Source organism: Phoxinus phoxinus (genome assembly GCF_949152265.1).
Source record: "Phoxinus phoxinus genome assembly, chromosome: 6".
In the NCBI taxonomy this organism is placed as follows: domain Eukaryota; kingdom Metazoa; phylum Chordata; class Actinopteri; order Cypriniformes; family Leuciscidae; genus Phoxinus; species Phoxinus phoxinus.
Genome location: NC_136881.1, coordinates 43,427,433 through 43,442,783, shown reverse-complemented (window position 1 = coordinate 43,442,783; position 15,351 = coordinate 43,427,433). Strand labels below are relative to the sequence as shown.

The 15,351-nt window shown below is 40.2% G+C and overlaps 2 protein-coding genes across 3 annotated transcripts in view; one reads left to right on the top strand and one right to left on the bottom strand.

The window, feature by feature from the left end:
- The window catches only part of sid4 (secreted immunoglobulin domain 4), a 9,075-nt gene extending 7,609 nt beyond the window's left edge, over positions 1-1,466 (top strand). The window contains exon 5 of the mRNA XM_079615676.1: positions 558-1,466. Within this exon, the coding sequence (XP_079471802.1) occupies positions 558-832 (275 nt within the window). The 3' untranslated portion in view covers positions 833-1,466. The remainder of the gene's footprint in view (positions 1-557) is intronic.
- A 2,254-nt stretch (positions 1,467-3,720) lies between these two features.
- LOC307001064 (uncharacterized protein) lies at positions 3,721-15,158 on the bottom strand. Of its 2 annotated transcripts, none has more exons than XM_079617187.1 (4): positions 13,437-15,158; positions 12,779-12,946; positions 12,252-12,573; positions 3,721-5,545 (listed from the first exon to the last, which is right to left on the bottom strand). In XM_079617187.1, the coding sequence occupies exons 2-4, from the start codon at positions 12,944-12,946 to the stop codon at positions 4,314-4,316; spliced, it is 1,722 nt and encodes a 573-aa protein (XP_079473313.1). In that variant the 5' UTR covers positions 13,437-15,158; the 3' UTR covers positions 3,721-4,313. The 2 variants fall into 2 exon arrangements, with proteins under 2 accessions (XP_079473313.1, XP_079473314.1); XM_079617188.1 differs by having other exon boundaries at positions 3,750-5,545; positions 13,203-15,158.
- Positions 15,159-15,351: the final 193 nt, after the last annotated feature.

The following is a 15,351-nucleotide window of genomic DNA, read 5'->3' as shown; positions in this document are numbered from 1 at the left end:
TATTATTTTCTTTATATTTAAAACATTTTCAGACCTTTTTTTCTAAAATAATTGAACAGATGCTATCTTTTGAACTCTTGGCATGAAAAGAAACTGAGGTTTCTAACATTCTTTCATGATTTTTCATGTTCATCACTATTTCAAAATAAAGGCCTGAACACGCCTCAGGAGTATGAACATATTCTTGTTGCAAATTGATAAATTACGGCTCCCCTGTAATTTGTTTTGAAAATCAGTCACCAAATATGGAAACTAGAGATTGTAAGCTTTCAAATGATATATAGTTTGTCAAGATTAGTTTAGGTTTAGTACTGTTTTAAATATGTAATGGCTGTGGAACGTCCTTTGAAACTGCATTGATTTGGACTTCAACATTTTGGTTGCGGTTGAAGTCCATTGTGTGGAGAAAAATCCTGAAACGTTTTCCTCCAAAAACGTATTTCTTTTCCACTGAAGAAAAAAAGACATGAACATCTTGGATTGCATTGGGGTGAGTAAATCATCAGGAAATGTTCATGTTGGGGTGAACTAATCGTTTAACTGTCGTGTCTCCTCAGCGCCTCCCTATGCCACCACACTGACGGATGAGATCGCCGCCCGTCCCGGGGATGCCTTGCGTCTGCAGTGTCTCGCTCACGGCACTCATCCAATCCGCTTCCGCTGGACGCGTGTGGGCGGAGCCTCCATGTCGCCGGGGGCGGAGTCAACCAAAGACGGTCTGCTGAAGATCCCTCGGCTCAAAGCATCAGACAGTGGGACGTATAAATGTGCGGCGACCAATCACGTGGGGTCTAGTGAAGCACTGACCAAAGTCACTGTGAGACGTGCGTGAAGCTCTTGAGATGATGCTCTTCAAAAGTACTCTGGAAATCACTAGGACTCCATTGAGTGGTTAAAATAATAATGTTTACGTCATTGAATGCTCATTTCATCTCTCTGTCCTTTGCTTTTACCTCCCAACAGCTTAATTAGAGACCGTCCTGATTGTAAAAATCTGCCCATTAATTATGAGGACATTAGAGACTTCAGACCTACAAGACGATGAAGCTCAGAGACAAAACGAACATGTGACGTTTCGCAGAACACCAGTTCTGTCTGTATGTATTCTGCAATGGCTCTCAAGTCAAATAAATAAATAATAATGAAGGTGACCATCAGAGGACTGTGTGTTTACACTGTTTTTACTTAGTGAACATGAACATGTCTGCTAACTGAAGAAATAAACATCTTCTGCTAGATTTCCATGACAAATTCATTACAAAAAAAACTAAGACTGTTTAACAGATAATAAAAATAATGTAAAAACATGACTAATTATAATCACTGAGATATTAATCCAATAATCTACACTTTGATCCGATTTAATGTGATATTACTAGACATGTTTTCAGTGTAGAATATATATCGATATCATGGAGTATGTGTTTTCATAAGATCATAACTTTATGGGAGTATATAACAGCCCTAAAATCCAACACAACCAGCTAAACATCAGATATAAACCCAGCTGGATCCAAAGAAAAGATTTAAACACAGAAATAAAGCATCTAAACACTACACAGAAGTCTGTGTTATTGGGTTGTGTGAAGTCTATATAGTTGGTATAAGTATAGAGAATTGAAACATTTCTCCGGGGGGTAATAAAGGCCTTCTGAAGAGAAGCCATGGGTTTTTGTAAGAAAACAAAAACCTTTTTATAACTTTACAATCTAAAATAACTAGCTACCGCCAGACGACTGTACGCATGGCCTACTACGCATGTCCGCCCCTCATGTAGATGCACTTTTATGATGGACAGATGCACTTTTATGATGGACAGATGCACTTTTATGATGGACAGATGCACTTTTATGATGGACAGATGCACTTTTATGATGGATAGATGCACTTTTATGATGGATAGATGCACTTTTATGATGGATAGATGCACTTTTATGATAGATGCACTTTTATGATGGATAGATTCACTTTTATGATGGACAGATGCACTTTTATGATAGATGCACTTTTATGATGGACCGATGCACTTTTATGATAGATGCACTTTTATGATGGATTGATGCACTTTTATGATTGATAGATGCACTTTTATGATGGATAGATGCACTTTTATGATGGACAGATGCACTTTTATGATGGATAGATTCACTTTTATGATAGATGCACTTTTATGATAGATGCACTTTTATGATGGATTGATGCACTTTTATGATGGACAGATGCACTTTTATGATGGACAGATGCACTTTTATGATGGATAGATGCACTTTTATGATGGACAGATGCACTTTTATGATGGACAGATGCACTTTTATGATGGACAGATGCACTTTTATGATGGATAGATGCACTTTTATGATGGATAGATGCACTTTTATGATGGATAGATGCACTTTTATGATGGATAGATGCACTTTTATAATGAACAGATGCACTTTTATGATGGATAGATGCACTTTTATGATGGACAGATGCACTTTTATGATGGACAGATGCACTTTTATGATGGACAGATGCACTTTTATGATGGATAGAAGCACTTTTATGATGGATAGATAAACTTTTATGATGGATAGATAAACTTATGATGGATAGATGCACTTTTATGATGGATAGATGCACTTTTATGATGGATAGATAAACTTTTATGATGGATAGATAAACTTTTATGATGGATAGATAAACTTTTATGATGGACAGATGCACTTTTATGATGGATAGATGCACTTTTATGATGGATAGATGCACTTTTATGATGGATAGATAAACTTTTATGATGGATAGATAAACTTTTATGATGGATAGATAAACTTTTATGATGGACAGATGCACTTTTATGATGGACAGATGCACTTTTATGATGGATAGATGCACTTTTATGATGGACAGATGCACTTTTATGATGGACAGATGCACTTTTATGATGGACAGATGCACTTTTATGATGGACAGATGCACTTCTATGATGGACAGATGCACTTTTATGGACTTCAAAACAGAAAGGCCATTCACTGCCATTATAAAGCTTGGAAGAGCCAGGACATTTTTTAATATAACTGATTGTGTTCGTCTGACAGAAGAACGTTTTATACACCTAGGATGACTTCAGGGTGAGTAAATCATGGGCTAATTTTCATTTTTGGGTGAACTATCCCTTTAAACCAGGGTAGGAAAATGCCTTTTATTTCTAAATTATGACAAATTTTGATGTAAAGATTATTAACATTATAAGTGCACCACAGGAAACACTATGAAACAATGCAGTTCATGACCCCTTTAAGGCTCGTTCAGACTGTCAGTCCAAATCCTATTTTTGTGCATATCCGATTGGAATCCAGCAAGTGTGAAGGGCAAAAAAAATTAACACGAAATCTGTTTTGAGCTACATTTATATGTGCTTTTAAATCCTTTTCAAATTAACATTTGACTGAAACAGATTTCCTAAAATGCAAAGAAAACATGCAACATGAAATTTCGCCGTAGAAAAAGAAAATTATAATATAACGGAGGCGCTTTGAGACCGGCAATAGATGACAGAATGGAATAAATCTGTATTGCAAACCCCTTCATGTTGCTGTTGTTGTTGTTTTGCATACTAATGCAAGATTAATAGACATAGAACCCAATGCAGATATTCTGGAAAACGTGACACGGGACACGGCCATATGGAATCATCCATATGATTAATTTCTACACGGTAAATAATATTCTAGAAACATTCCAGTTTTTTTTTTTTTTTTTTTTATAAAATGACATTCTGTAACAATGCTAGGTGTTGTTTAAAAAAAAAATAATTACACGATGAAGCTATGATGATTCTGGAGCCGCGTGTTTCTTCTGGTGAGTCTGAAAAACCCATTTAAAAGAGAATCTCTCGCCACAGATGGAGCAGCGGTAAGGTTTCTCTCCTGTATGCCATCGCTCATGGATCTTTAGGTCAGTTGATCGAGTGAAATTCTTGTCACAAAGTGAGCATTTAAAAGGTTTTTCTCCTGTATGAGTTCTCTTGTGTATTTTTAAGTCACTTGCATTATAAAAACTCTTCCCACAATCACTGCAGTGATACGGTTTTTCTCCAGTGTGAACTCTCAGATGAACTCTGAAAGAAAATGGACTAGCGAAGCTCTTCCCGCAGTAGGAGCACAGGTACGGTTTCTCTCCGGTGTGAGTCCTCTCATGGGTTTTCCGGTGAGTCGAATGATGGAATCGTTTCTCACAGTGTGAACACTGATACGGTTTGACATCAGAGTGTATTTTTTGGTGGAACTTGAGTTTCTAAAGGTTTTCTCACATTTACTGCACTGGTACGGCCTTTAACTGGTGTGTGTGAGTAGATGTTTCTTCAGACTGGCTCCGCATTTGAAGCACTTCTCGCAGCGGGGACACTTGTACCGGTTTTCATTGGTGTGTATGAGAAGATGGATCTTCAGATGGGATTCCTGGTAGAAGCTTTTCTCGCAGCGGGGACACTTGTACGGGCTTTCACTGGTGTGTGTGAGTACATGGTTGTTCAGACTGGTTCCGCATTTGAAGCACTTCTCGCAGTGAGGACACTTGTACGGTTTTTCATTGGTGTGTGTGAGTTGATGTCTCTTCAGAGTTGATCTCTGGTTGAAGCTCTTCTCGCAGTGAGGACACTTGTAAGGCTTTTCTCCAGTGTGAACTCTCTGATGATTTCTGAAAGAAAATTGACTAGCGAAGCTCTTCCCGCAGAAGGAGCACAGGTACGGTTTCTCTCCGGTGTGAATCCTCTCATGGGTTTTCCGGTGAGTCGAATGATGGAATCGTTTCTCACAGTGTGAACACTGATACGGTTTGACAACAGAGTGTATTTTTTGGTGTGCTTTCAGAGAATGTGAGTGTTTAAAGGTTTTCTCACATTTACTGCACTGATACGGCCTTTCACCGGTGTGTGTGAGTAGATGTGTCTTCAGACTGGTTCCGCATTTGAAACTCTTCTCGCAGTGAGGACACTTGTACGGGTTTTCATTGGTGTGTGTGAGTAGATGGTTGTTCAGATGGGATTCCTGGTTGAAGCTCTTCTCGCAGAGGGGACACGAATACGGACTCTCAATGCTGTGAATGAGTAGATGTTTCTTCAGATGGGATCCCTGGTTGAAGCTCCTCTCACAGTGAGAACACTGATACGGCTTTTCACCAGTGTGGATTCTCTTATGCATTGCAAGATGTGCTTTGGTGCGGAAATACTTGTCACACTCACTGCAGTGCAAAGTCTTTTCGCTGTGTGTCTTTATATGAGCTCTCATATTATCAGGAGAGGTGAAAAAATCCTTCCCGCACTGTTCACAGCGAAACTCCTCCTTCACGGTGTGCTTTTTTGAATGACGTGTCTTCTCTTTTGAGGTAGAAAAGCTGATGTCACATATCTTACAGGTGAAGTCTCTCAGTTTTGTGTGTTTTCTCTGACGTTTCGCCAAATGACCCTGTTTGCTGAATGTTTTTCCACAGGAGAATCTCTTCACTGTCTGTTGCTGTTTAGATGTAGAGGCAGTTTCTCCATCCGAAGATGAACCAGCGATGTCATCTGAAAGGAACATAATAGGCATTATATGTAATATAATTATATGTATAATATATATGGACACATGACAAACACACCTGAGAAGAATCCACAATAATTGGGAGCATACTCATTAACCAATCAATCAATTAACATGATATACTTAATATGTAACTTTATCTTTAAGTTCTAAGGCTGAATGATCAGTCAAAATAAGATTGTGTAGGATCTGAGAGCAGATCGGATAGAGATGATTAGTTCAAAAACAGAACAATCTAGGACCATAAATGAAGTGGTGGGCACCATCCAGTCTGAGCTAACTAACAAACCCCACCGCTGTAAACAATGAACCCATGTAAGAGTCCACTTGTAAGATGTCAATGTTGGGCAGTTTGTAAAATATGGATTGGTTTGGAGAGGGCACAGCTTGACCCCCACGAGGAAAACACCAGAGACATGGTCCTATTTGCAATAATCATTTATTTGTGCCCTCAACCTTAGATTCTGCTTATGTTTTATGGAAATATTGAGGCCTCTCATATTTTTCTGATTTATTTATTGATGGAGTTTTCACAACTTTCTCTGATCTTGCTAAGAAATTCAATATACCACAGTCTAATTTATTTCGTTTTTTTCAAGTACGCAATTTTGTTCATTCTCACTGTCCTTCCTTACCAGACTTGTCCGAACCTTCTTTATACAAGAAGTGCTTAATACAGGAACATGACTCTATATCCATTTTATACAATTTAATTCTTCCTTATGTTTTGCCTTCTCCTTCACGGTTTACACAGCAATGGGAGACAGAACTCGGACTTAGTTTGGATCAGAAATTGGATCTTGGATCAGGATCTCTCCGTTGAACCATGCCCTCTGATTGCCATCTTTGGTGTCCCAGCAGTTTTGGATTAGTATACAAAAAAATATGCCAATATTCTTGCCTTTGCCTCATCGATAGCTCGCAGACAAATTCTATTGCATTGGACGTCTTCTACATCTCCTCCTACTTTCTCTTGGTTAGAGGATTTGATGTCTTTTCTATATATTGAAAAAATTAAGTTTGCACTTAGAGGTTCTACTGACAAATTTTATAAAAACTGTGACCCTCCACTTAATTTTGTCAAGAATACACCATCTATCCTTGCTGATTTGTAATATGTATTTTTAATTAGCCTATGGATATATATATATTCATATTTGTTTATGTATATGTATGCATGTGTGTTAGGGATGTTAACCGATGACCGTTTGACCGATGGTTGACCGTATCAACGTTAACCGATCAAAGTTGTCAGTAGTCTGTTAAAAAAAAAGTGATCTCTAAATTAGGCTATTATAGACAGTGGACTAAACGCTACTACAGTTAGCTGTCTCATTCCAATATTTTTTGTGTGAAGTGAACAAATCCCTCACACTCAATTTTTCATAACTCGCCAATAAAAACATGTGGCGCGAGGTCACAGCGTTTCGGTTCGCGCGCTTCACAAGGTTTGAGAAAAGTAAAGGCTACAGGCTAACACACTCGAGGTTACGACAGGATGAAGCGTGCAAAGAAAAGTAGTGTGTGGGACCATTTCACCACAAAGAATGACACCGATGTAAGTTGTGTGATACAGCGCTTAAATATGATAATACATTACATCTACATTTCAGTGGTAACAGATAAGGTGATAATGATCATCATCTTTCTTTATTACTCTTAGCACTACCTCAAACTAAAGCGGCGTCTCTTCGGAGCAGTCATTTTCTTAAATGAGCCGCGTCAATGTTTCAAATGAGCTTTTAACGCTAGACAAACGCCTTTATTTTCAACACGATCACCTTGTACCCAAACCATTTAGAAACTAAGGAGTCATTTGTCCGCCGATTACATACAAGCTCCTCGCGCCGCGTTTGCGGAACTCATGTTTCGCGCTGTAGGGGATTTAAAAGTGACGTGAGTGGAAGGGTGGCGCCGACGCCGTGTGTGTGTGTGTGTGTGAGCGGGAGGCAAAGCGGCGGAGAGATGCGACAGAGTTGCGAAATTGCAGGCGCGGCTTGAAATGGCTAGTATTTTAAATAGCGTACCATATTTTAAACTGGTTTTAAACTAATCGGTTAACCGGTTTCAACCGGCTAATGAGGCTCGGTGGTCGGTCAAGACATCTTTTAGTTTTCGCCATCCCTAATGTGTGTATATGTATATATTTTATTTAAAAAATTTTTGACTGAGATGAACCAAGAGAAAACATTACCGTCTGCAGCCGCGAGAGGGCGCTCTAGTTAGCGGAGTTGTTCAGAAGCGACACCGAGGAAGAACTCAATGGACTCAGTGTTGAGGAGTGAGATCGGGAGCTTGGGGAACTTGCTGACCGGTAACTTGTTGGACTCGCTGGCTAATGCTAATTTAGCCTATTCAGCCTCACAGGTATATGTTCTTTATGCTATTGTCCCGCAGAAAATGTGTTAGTTAAGGTGTAACGTAACTTTGTGTAACTTAACTTTGTGTTAGCCTATGTGTCGCCATACACATCAGCATAACTGCTCCTGATAAATTATTTGTTATTAAAGCATTAACGTTCACAATCCACTGTTAATTTAACATAGTGCTGGACAATAATTCAATATCAATATGTATCGCGATATAATTTTTTTCAATAACGGTGATATGATTTTTAAACACATTTCCGATATTTCGATATACATTACAGGCATGGGCTACGTTTATGTTTTCATTTTTACTGTTTGCTATGTCCAACAAGCTGTACGCCGCTCTCACGGAGTGAAAAATACATCGCGGAGCAGAGAGGACACTGACAACCCGCCGACAGACAGGACAGACCAGGTTACTTTTGATATGAAACAAAGTCTCAACTTTCAAATTTGGCAATTTTGTCAAGAAATTGAAACAATAAATAGCGTTTTGTGTCTCTTTAATGTGTGTGTCAGATCGCTGTGTCGCCTCAGTTAAAGCCGCTCGTGAACCGATCATCTCTTCCTTCTAGTTCATTTATAGCATCAAATAAACATGAATGAACATCAGAAGGAATGTTGTTTTAACCGTGGAAAGGCGTCAGTACACTCCGCTTCTCAAGTTCAAATCCTCCCATGTTAATCTACTAATTCTCCTGACTGCTTTCTCGGACAAAAAAGGCGGATTCGGCGAATGGAGTTATTATTATAATATTTTGTGCAAACAGCTGGAAACTATGTTTGTGCAGTGTGCGCATGTCAAAAAAATCTATTCTGATTTGAACAACAACCCGATCACGCGTTTAGCGTTCATGTAAACTAGGGCTGAACGATATATCGTTATCGTATCTATATCTCGATATGAACTTTCAAGATATTACTATCGAAAAAAGCAACGATATCGACGATATAGATTCCCCCTCTCCGCGCTCGCCCTGCATACAACTCTGGCAGTCACAACAAACATCAGTTTTACGAGTGCCTTTGAATGCACAGCTAAAGCCAGCGCGCACACTACCAGGGACGTGGGAACTATATTGTGAGAGGGGGGGCGGCGTTTCCATGGTGACGCGTCATTGCTTGTCACGTGACACACCGCAGCAGCAACAGCGCTGAATGAATGATGATCTGCTTTTATGACATTTTTCCTTTTTTATTCAGAATATTCACAAATGTGTTAGCTATGGCATGAAATATCTGATATTCCGATTGTCAAATACATGCAAGTGGAAGTATTTTGTTGTTTAAACACCTTTATAACGATCGCGTTAGTTGAGCTGTATGTGCGATGGGCGCCGCCGTGTTAGTTTGTGCCTGTAACTACCTCTGTTCTGTTAGTAGCAAATGCATTTTCTGCATACAGTTATGTGATCTTTTGAAGAATATAAATGTTGTTGCACTTCAATGCACTTTTCAATGTTCCACGAGCTGCTGCATTTGTTATTTATTGTTAAAGCAGAGCTGCAGTAAAAGGTTTGATTTGTATTTTTTTTTTTTAATTTATGTTAATGTTGACTTGTTCTTAAAAATAAAACTATACTTTCCACATTTTTTTGTATTATGATCTTTTTATTTTTCTGAGAAATGCTTGGTTTTCACCGAACCCCGTAGTCATATCGTATTGTATCGATATCGAGATATCTGGCATGAAAATCGAGATATGAAATTTTGTCCATATCGTTCAGCCCTAATGTAAACACTACATTCAGATTCATCAATCAAAATGAATTCAGGGTGTCATCAACACTCAAAATGTCCCTCAGCAACATGCGCTTTTGTTGTTGCTCACTTTTTTTTTGGTTTGTTTTCTGCAGTAACTCTGAGCAACTTTCATAATCTTTATCCACTTTTTCAGTCTATAAGAACGATATAATCAACCTATGTTAGTCTATAGCTTAAAGTTAAAGTATATTAATAAGTTGAGTTATTAACTTATGTTTATTTGACAGTGATTTCACATTTCTTGTGTGAAGGTTAAATACAAATAAAATATCAACAATCATTTATTTGTACCATTTTTATTTCTAAAATATTACATAGTTTTATAGGTTTCAGAGACTTGGCAAATACATTTTTTCAGAAGTTTGTAGGTACAGACATTAATTGTGGGCATGCTTGGCAGTTTTTCCTGAGGCTTTTATTAGGGATGTTAACCGATGACCGTTTGACCGATGGTTGACCGCATCAACGTTAACCGATCAAAGTTGTCAGTAGTCGGTTAAAAAAAAAGTGATCTCTAAATTAGTCTATTATAGACCGTGGACTAAACGCTACTACAGTTAGCATCTCATTCCAAGATCTTTTTGTGTGAAGTGAACAAATCCCTCACACTCAATTTTTCATAACTCGCCTGTTTGTACTTAATAAACCAATAAAAACATTTGTCGCGAGGTCACAGCGTTTGGGTTCGCGCGCTCACAAGGTTTGAGAAAAGTAAAGGCTACAGGCTAACACACTCGAGGTTACGACAGGAGGAAGCGTGCAGAGAAGAGTAGTGTGCGGGACCATTTCACCAAACAGAATAACAGAAGTAAGTTGCAACTTGTGTGATACAGTGCTTAAATACAGTAGCACATCATCTATGATGTATCACCTGAAAACGCGACACCCGCAAGCCTCTTCGGAGCTGTCATTTTCTTAAATGAGCCGCGTCAATGTTTCAAATGAGCTTCTAACGCTAGACAAACGCCTTTATTTTCAACGCGATCACCTTGTACACAAACCATTTAGAAACTAAGGAGTCATTTGTCCTCCGATTACATACAAGCTCCTCGCGCCGCGTTTGCAGGACTCATGTTTCGCGCTGTTGGGGATTTTAAAAAAGTGACGTGAGTGGAAGGGCGGCGCCGGGGCAGAGTGTGTGTGTGTGTGTGTGAGCGGGAGGGTGGCGCCGGGGTGTGTGTGTGTGTGAGCGGGAGGGTGGCGCCGGGGTGTGTGTGTGTGTGTGTGTGAGCGGGAGGGTGGCGCCGGGGTGTGTGTGTGTGTGTGTGTGAGCGGGAGGGTGGCGCCGGGGTGTGTGTGTGTGTGTGTGTGAGCGGGAGGCAGAACGGCAGAGAGATGCGACAGAGTTGTGAAATTGCAGGCGCAGCGTGAAATGGCTGTTATTTCAAATAGCGTAGCATATTTTAAACTAATCGGTTAACTGGTTTCAACCGGCTAATGAGGTGGTCGGTCAGGAAATTTTTCCGTTTTCGCCATCCCTAGCTTTTATATTGTTCATTTCGATATCGGAATTATATCGTATCGACCGAAATTAAGAATTATATCGTGATATAAATTTTGGCCATATCGTCCAGCCCTAATTTAACAAAAGCAAGCAGGCTGTGTGCACGGTTTGCCAGGACTGAATGCGCGCTCCCTTAATAATTCCTATAAAGCTGACATCAGTTCATCGCGATCTCATACATCTCTGTTATTATCAATAAAGCTGACTGCATAATGAATCTTCCATGAATCTTTCAGCATGCAGAATTCAGTACTGAACAAAAAGTCCGGTGAGGGGATTCTGTCTTAAATGCTTCTGATTGGCCGTTGCGTTCAAGAAATCACCACATATGTCTGTGATTGGCTACATCGCTCAACGCTGCAAACATGTTACAAATAGAAACTCTGGCCTGTAAATCGTTTCTATTTTGTTTTAATTGTTCTTGTTGCTTTTCCGCAACAGATGAATAACAATTTATTAGTTTTGATATGTTTTATTCATAGATATTTATATTTAATCGTTTTATTCTCCCGCAGCCCGCACACACAGAGTAAGTGCATATTAGGCTACCGCCCGCGCTCGCACTCGGCCATCAGATCTAGTCCCGCGCCGCACGTCTCTAGATCACAGGCCCGGCCCGAGTAAAGCGGCGGGAAATATCGGCTCGGTAGAGAATCTGAGCTCTAAACAGGACAGAGTAACGCGGCGGATATCGCTCATATACATTTTTTTAACGAGGTAGTTAAGGCGGCCGCCTTAGTTCCAAAGTGCTGCGGCAAACCCTGTGTTACGCTAACACACCGGACACCTTCAGCTGTTGTTCTGTGTGCTGTTGTGGAGCTGAATAACTTGCCTTTCCAGATTAAATGTCTGTTCTTGGTCTTGGATTTTGTGAAATTTCTAAATAAATGCGACTTATAGTCCAGTGCGACTTATATATGTTTTTTCCCTCTTCATGACGCATTTTCTGACTGATGCGACTTATAGTCTGGAAAATACGGTACATAATATTTCTACAATTTAATACTAATTCTGTTACTTCTGCATATCTGGTCATAAAAGAAAGAAACATACCTGGAGGAACAAAGTCATCATCATCATCAACATCATCATCCTGATCTTCATCCTCCTCCTGTTGTTGTTGTTCCTCTGCTGTGGTTTCTTCTCCTCGTCTCTCGATCAGGTTCCTGCAGTCCTCCAGTTGGACGGAGCACATCTTCATCTGCTGTTCTCCAGCGTTACAGTCAGAGGTTTGATCAGCGGATCCATGATCCTGAGCGTCAGTATAACACAGTAAAGTGAGGCTGAGCTCTGAGTCCTGTGTGTCTCTGGATCTCCAGACTGAATCCTGAGCTTCTGTCCCATCAGTCACACACACTGAAACCTTCTCCAGATCCTGACAAACACATCATAGATCAACACAAATAAACAACAACCCGTTGATATTAGCCTCATTACTCAGCAGTTATCTCTAGCGGTTATACTGGTGATTTGTTTGCACATTTCGCTGTTAACTTAATTTGAGATGAGCATAAGAAGTGAGAAGCTAACACAACTTTGGTTTGATTGAGCTGAAGGATGAAATGATGAGCTGCTCAAACCTCTCTGTTGGGTTTGTCTCCTCTTTCTCTCAGCTTTGCCTCCAGTGACGCCACCTCTTTCTTCAGCTGACAGATTTCAGTGATGAAATCCTCAATATCCAGCATGGACAGATCCGTTCCTACTGATTTACAGCAGGTCGCATCCATCTGCGCTCTCATGGTCAACATCTGAAGACAAACACATCATCATTATTATAAGAAGAATTTGTAATGAACTGACACTGATTTTAACTCAAAACAGCCTAATTCAGGGAATATTCAGAAATATTAATATTTCAGATATAAGTGTTTAGGAGCATTTATGATTAGTTTCAGTATTGAGCCAGCACTGCAGGGATGATGATCTAGTATATGAAATTATTCCATGTATAACTCATATAGTAAGATATTAAACATGATATTGTAAGATTTCAACTAATTTCACCCGAAATCCTGAATCTAGCCTTGAAAATTAACCATTGCGTTGGTATAGTAACGGTTTACGGTTACTGTAGTAAAACATGAGGTCTTTTGTTATGGTTACTGTAGCAAAACCAGTTATTTTTCATAAGCGAAGTGGGCGTGGAAAAGCTTAATTTAAGTTAATTAAAACCTAGATACAGAAAAATAACAAGCAAACAGCTAAAACACATAAATATGTTGAACAGATTAAACTCACCGTCTGAATGCTCCAGTCTTTCTTTCTTCTGTGGTTTTACCGGTAGACTAAATAACGTCACAGCGCCCCCTACAGTACGAGCGATGGAGTAAATGAGTAGAGGCTTCACCAAACCATAATATTCTCTGAAAATTACGTGAGTGCTTTCTGTGGAAAACAAGCACTCCCAGTAAAGGAGGGTCTATATAAAAACATTAATAAAAATTATTGCCAACCGTGGCTTAATTTTTTTTATATATATCTAGAAGTGCTACAAATAACGTTTTTATTTGGTTAACAATGTTTTTTTTTTAAAGAAATTAATACTTTTTTCCAGCAAGGACGCATTAAATTTATTTATTTTTAAAATACACTAATGTTCCAGAAACTTTCTATTTTAATATTTTCCTGTCGTCATAGATGCTGTTCTGCTCTTTCTGTTGATCTATGAATCCTGAAAAAAAGTAGTGTAAGTTTCCACACTTTATTAAGCAGCACAAGAATGATCAACTGTTAATAAGCTTTCTAAAGCAGCAAATCAGCATATTAGAATGATTTCTGAAGGATCATGCAACACTGAAGACTGGGGTAACGGCCAATCAAAAGCTGCAATGACAAATACATTTGAATATAGATTCAATAAAAAAAACAGTGATTTTAAATGATAATATTTCACAATATTACTGTTTTTGCTGTACCCCCTCCAGCAGAACAGACAAGAAGAAATGAAGCAGGCCAGTCCCAAATACACACACTCTCTGAGACAAAGGTAACCATAAACTTGCTTTTTTAAATGCATTACACTGCTTTATTGTATGCTGAGATCTTAATTTGATCAATGTCGCTATGGTTACTAGTAAGTTAATAAAGTCTTGACTCCCGTTGCGTCTTCATTCAGACAGTAATCGAGGCGCTACTGTAAGTTGATTTGTGAACGAAACACTTCAAGATTCAAACCTCTAAGTAAATGTGGTTGCCTTGACCTTAGAACATATTACTGTACTTGTAGTCTATCATTTCATATCCATGTCTGGATCATTTCAGCTTTGTGTAACAAAGTGACTGAGTGAAATACGACTCATTTCATGCCACCATGTTTTCAGTAAGTTTCTGTTGGTCTTCACCCGAGGAGTTGGTCTCCACCCGAGGAGTTGGTCTCCACCCGAGGAGTTGGTCTCCACCCGAGGAGTTGGTCTCCACCCGAGGAGTTGGTCTCCACCCGAGGAGTTGGTCTCCACCCGAGGAGTTGGTCTCCACCCGAGGAGTTGGTCTTCACCCGAGGAGTTGGTCTTCACCCGAGGAGTTGGTCTTCACCCGAGGAGTTGGTCTTCACCCGAGGAGTTGGTCTCCACACGAGGAGTTGGTCTCCACACGAGGAGTTGGTCTCCACCCGAGGAGTTGGTCTCCACCCGAGGAGTTGGTCTCCACCCGAGGAGTTGGTCTCCACCCGAGGAGTTGGTCTTCACCCGAGGAGTTGGTCTTCACCCGAGGAGTTGGTCTTCACCCGAGGAGTTGGTCTTCACCCGAGGAGTTGGTCTCCACACGAGGAGTTGGTCTCCACACGAGGAGTTGGTCTCCACACGAGGAGTTGGTCTCCACACGAGGAGTTGGTCTTCACCCGAGGAGTTGGTCTTCACCCGAGGAGTTGGTCTCCACACGAGGAGTTGGTCTCCACACGAGGAGTTGGTCTCCACACGAGGAGTTGGTCTTCACCCGAGGAGTTGGTCTTCACCCGAGGAGTTGGTCTTCACACGAGGAGTTGGTCTCCACACGAGGAGTTGGTCTCCACACGAGGAGTTGGTCTCCACACGAGGAGTTGGTCTTCACCTGAGGAGTTGGTCTTCACCCGAGGAGTTGGTCTTCACCCGAGGAGTTGGTCTTCACCCGAGGAGTTGGTCCCCACACGAGGAGTTGGTCTCCACACGAGGAGTTGGTC

Bases quoted from the DNA above. Each gene is read 5' to 3' on its own strand.
- LOC307001064 (XM_079617187.1), bottom strand. From the start codon at position 12,946: ATGTTGACCATGAGAGCGCAGATGGATGCGACCTGCTGTAAATCAGTA. The intron at 12,574-12,778 runs GTTTGAGCAGCT...TGTGTTTGTCAG, and splicing joins GAGACAAACCCAACAGAGAG to GATCTGGAGAAGGTTTCAGT. The intron at 5,546-12,251 runs GTATGTTTCTTT...TGTTCCTTTCAG, and splicing joins TGATGACTTTGTTCCTCCAG to ATGACATCGCTGGTTCATCT.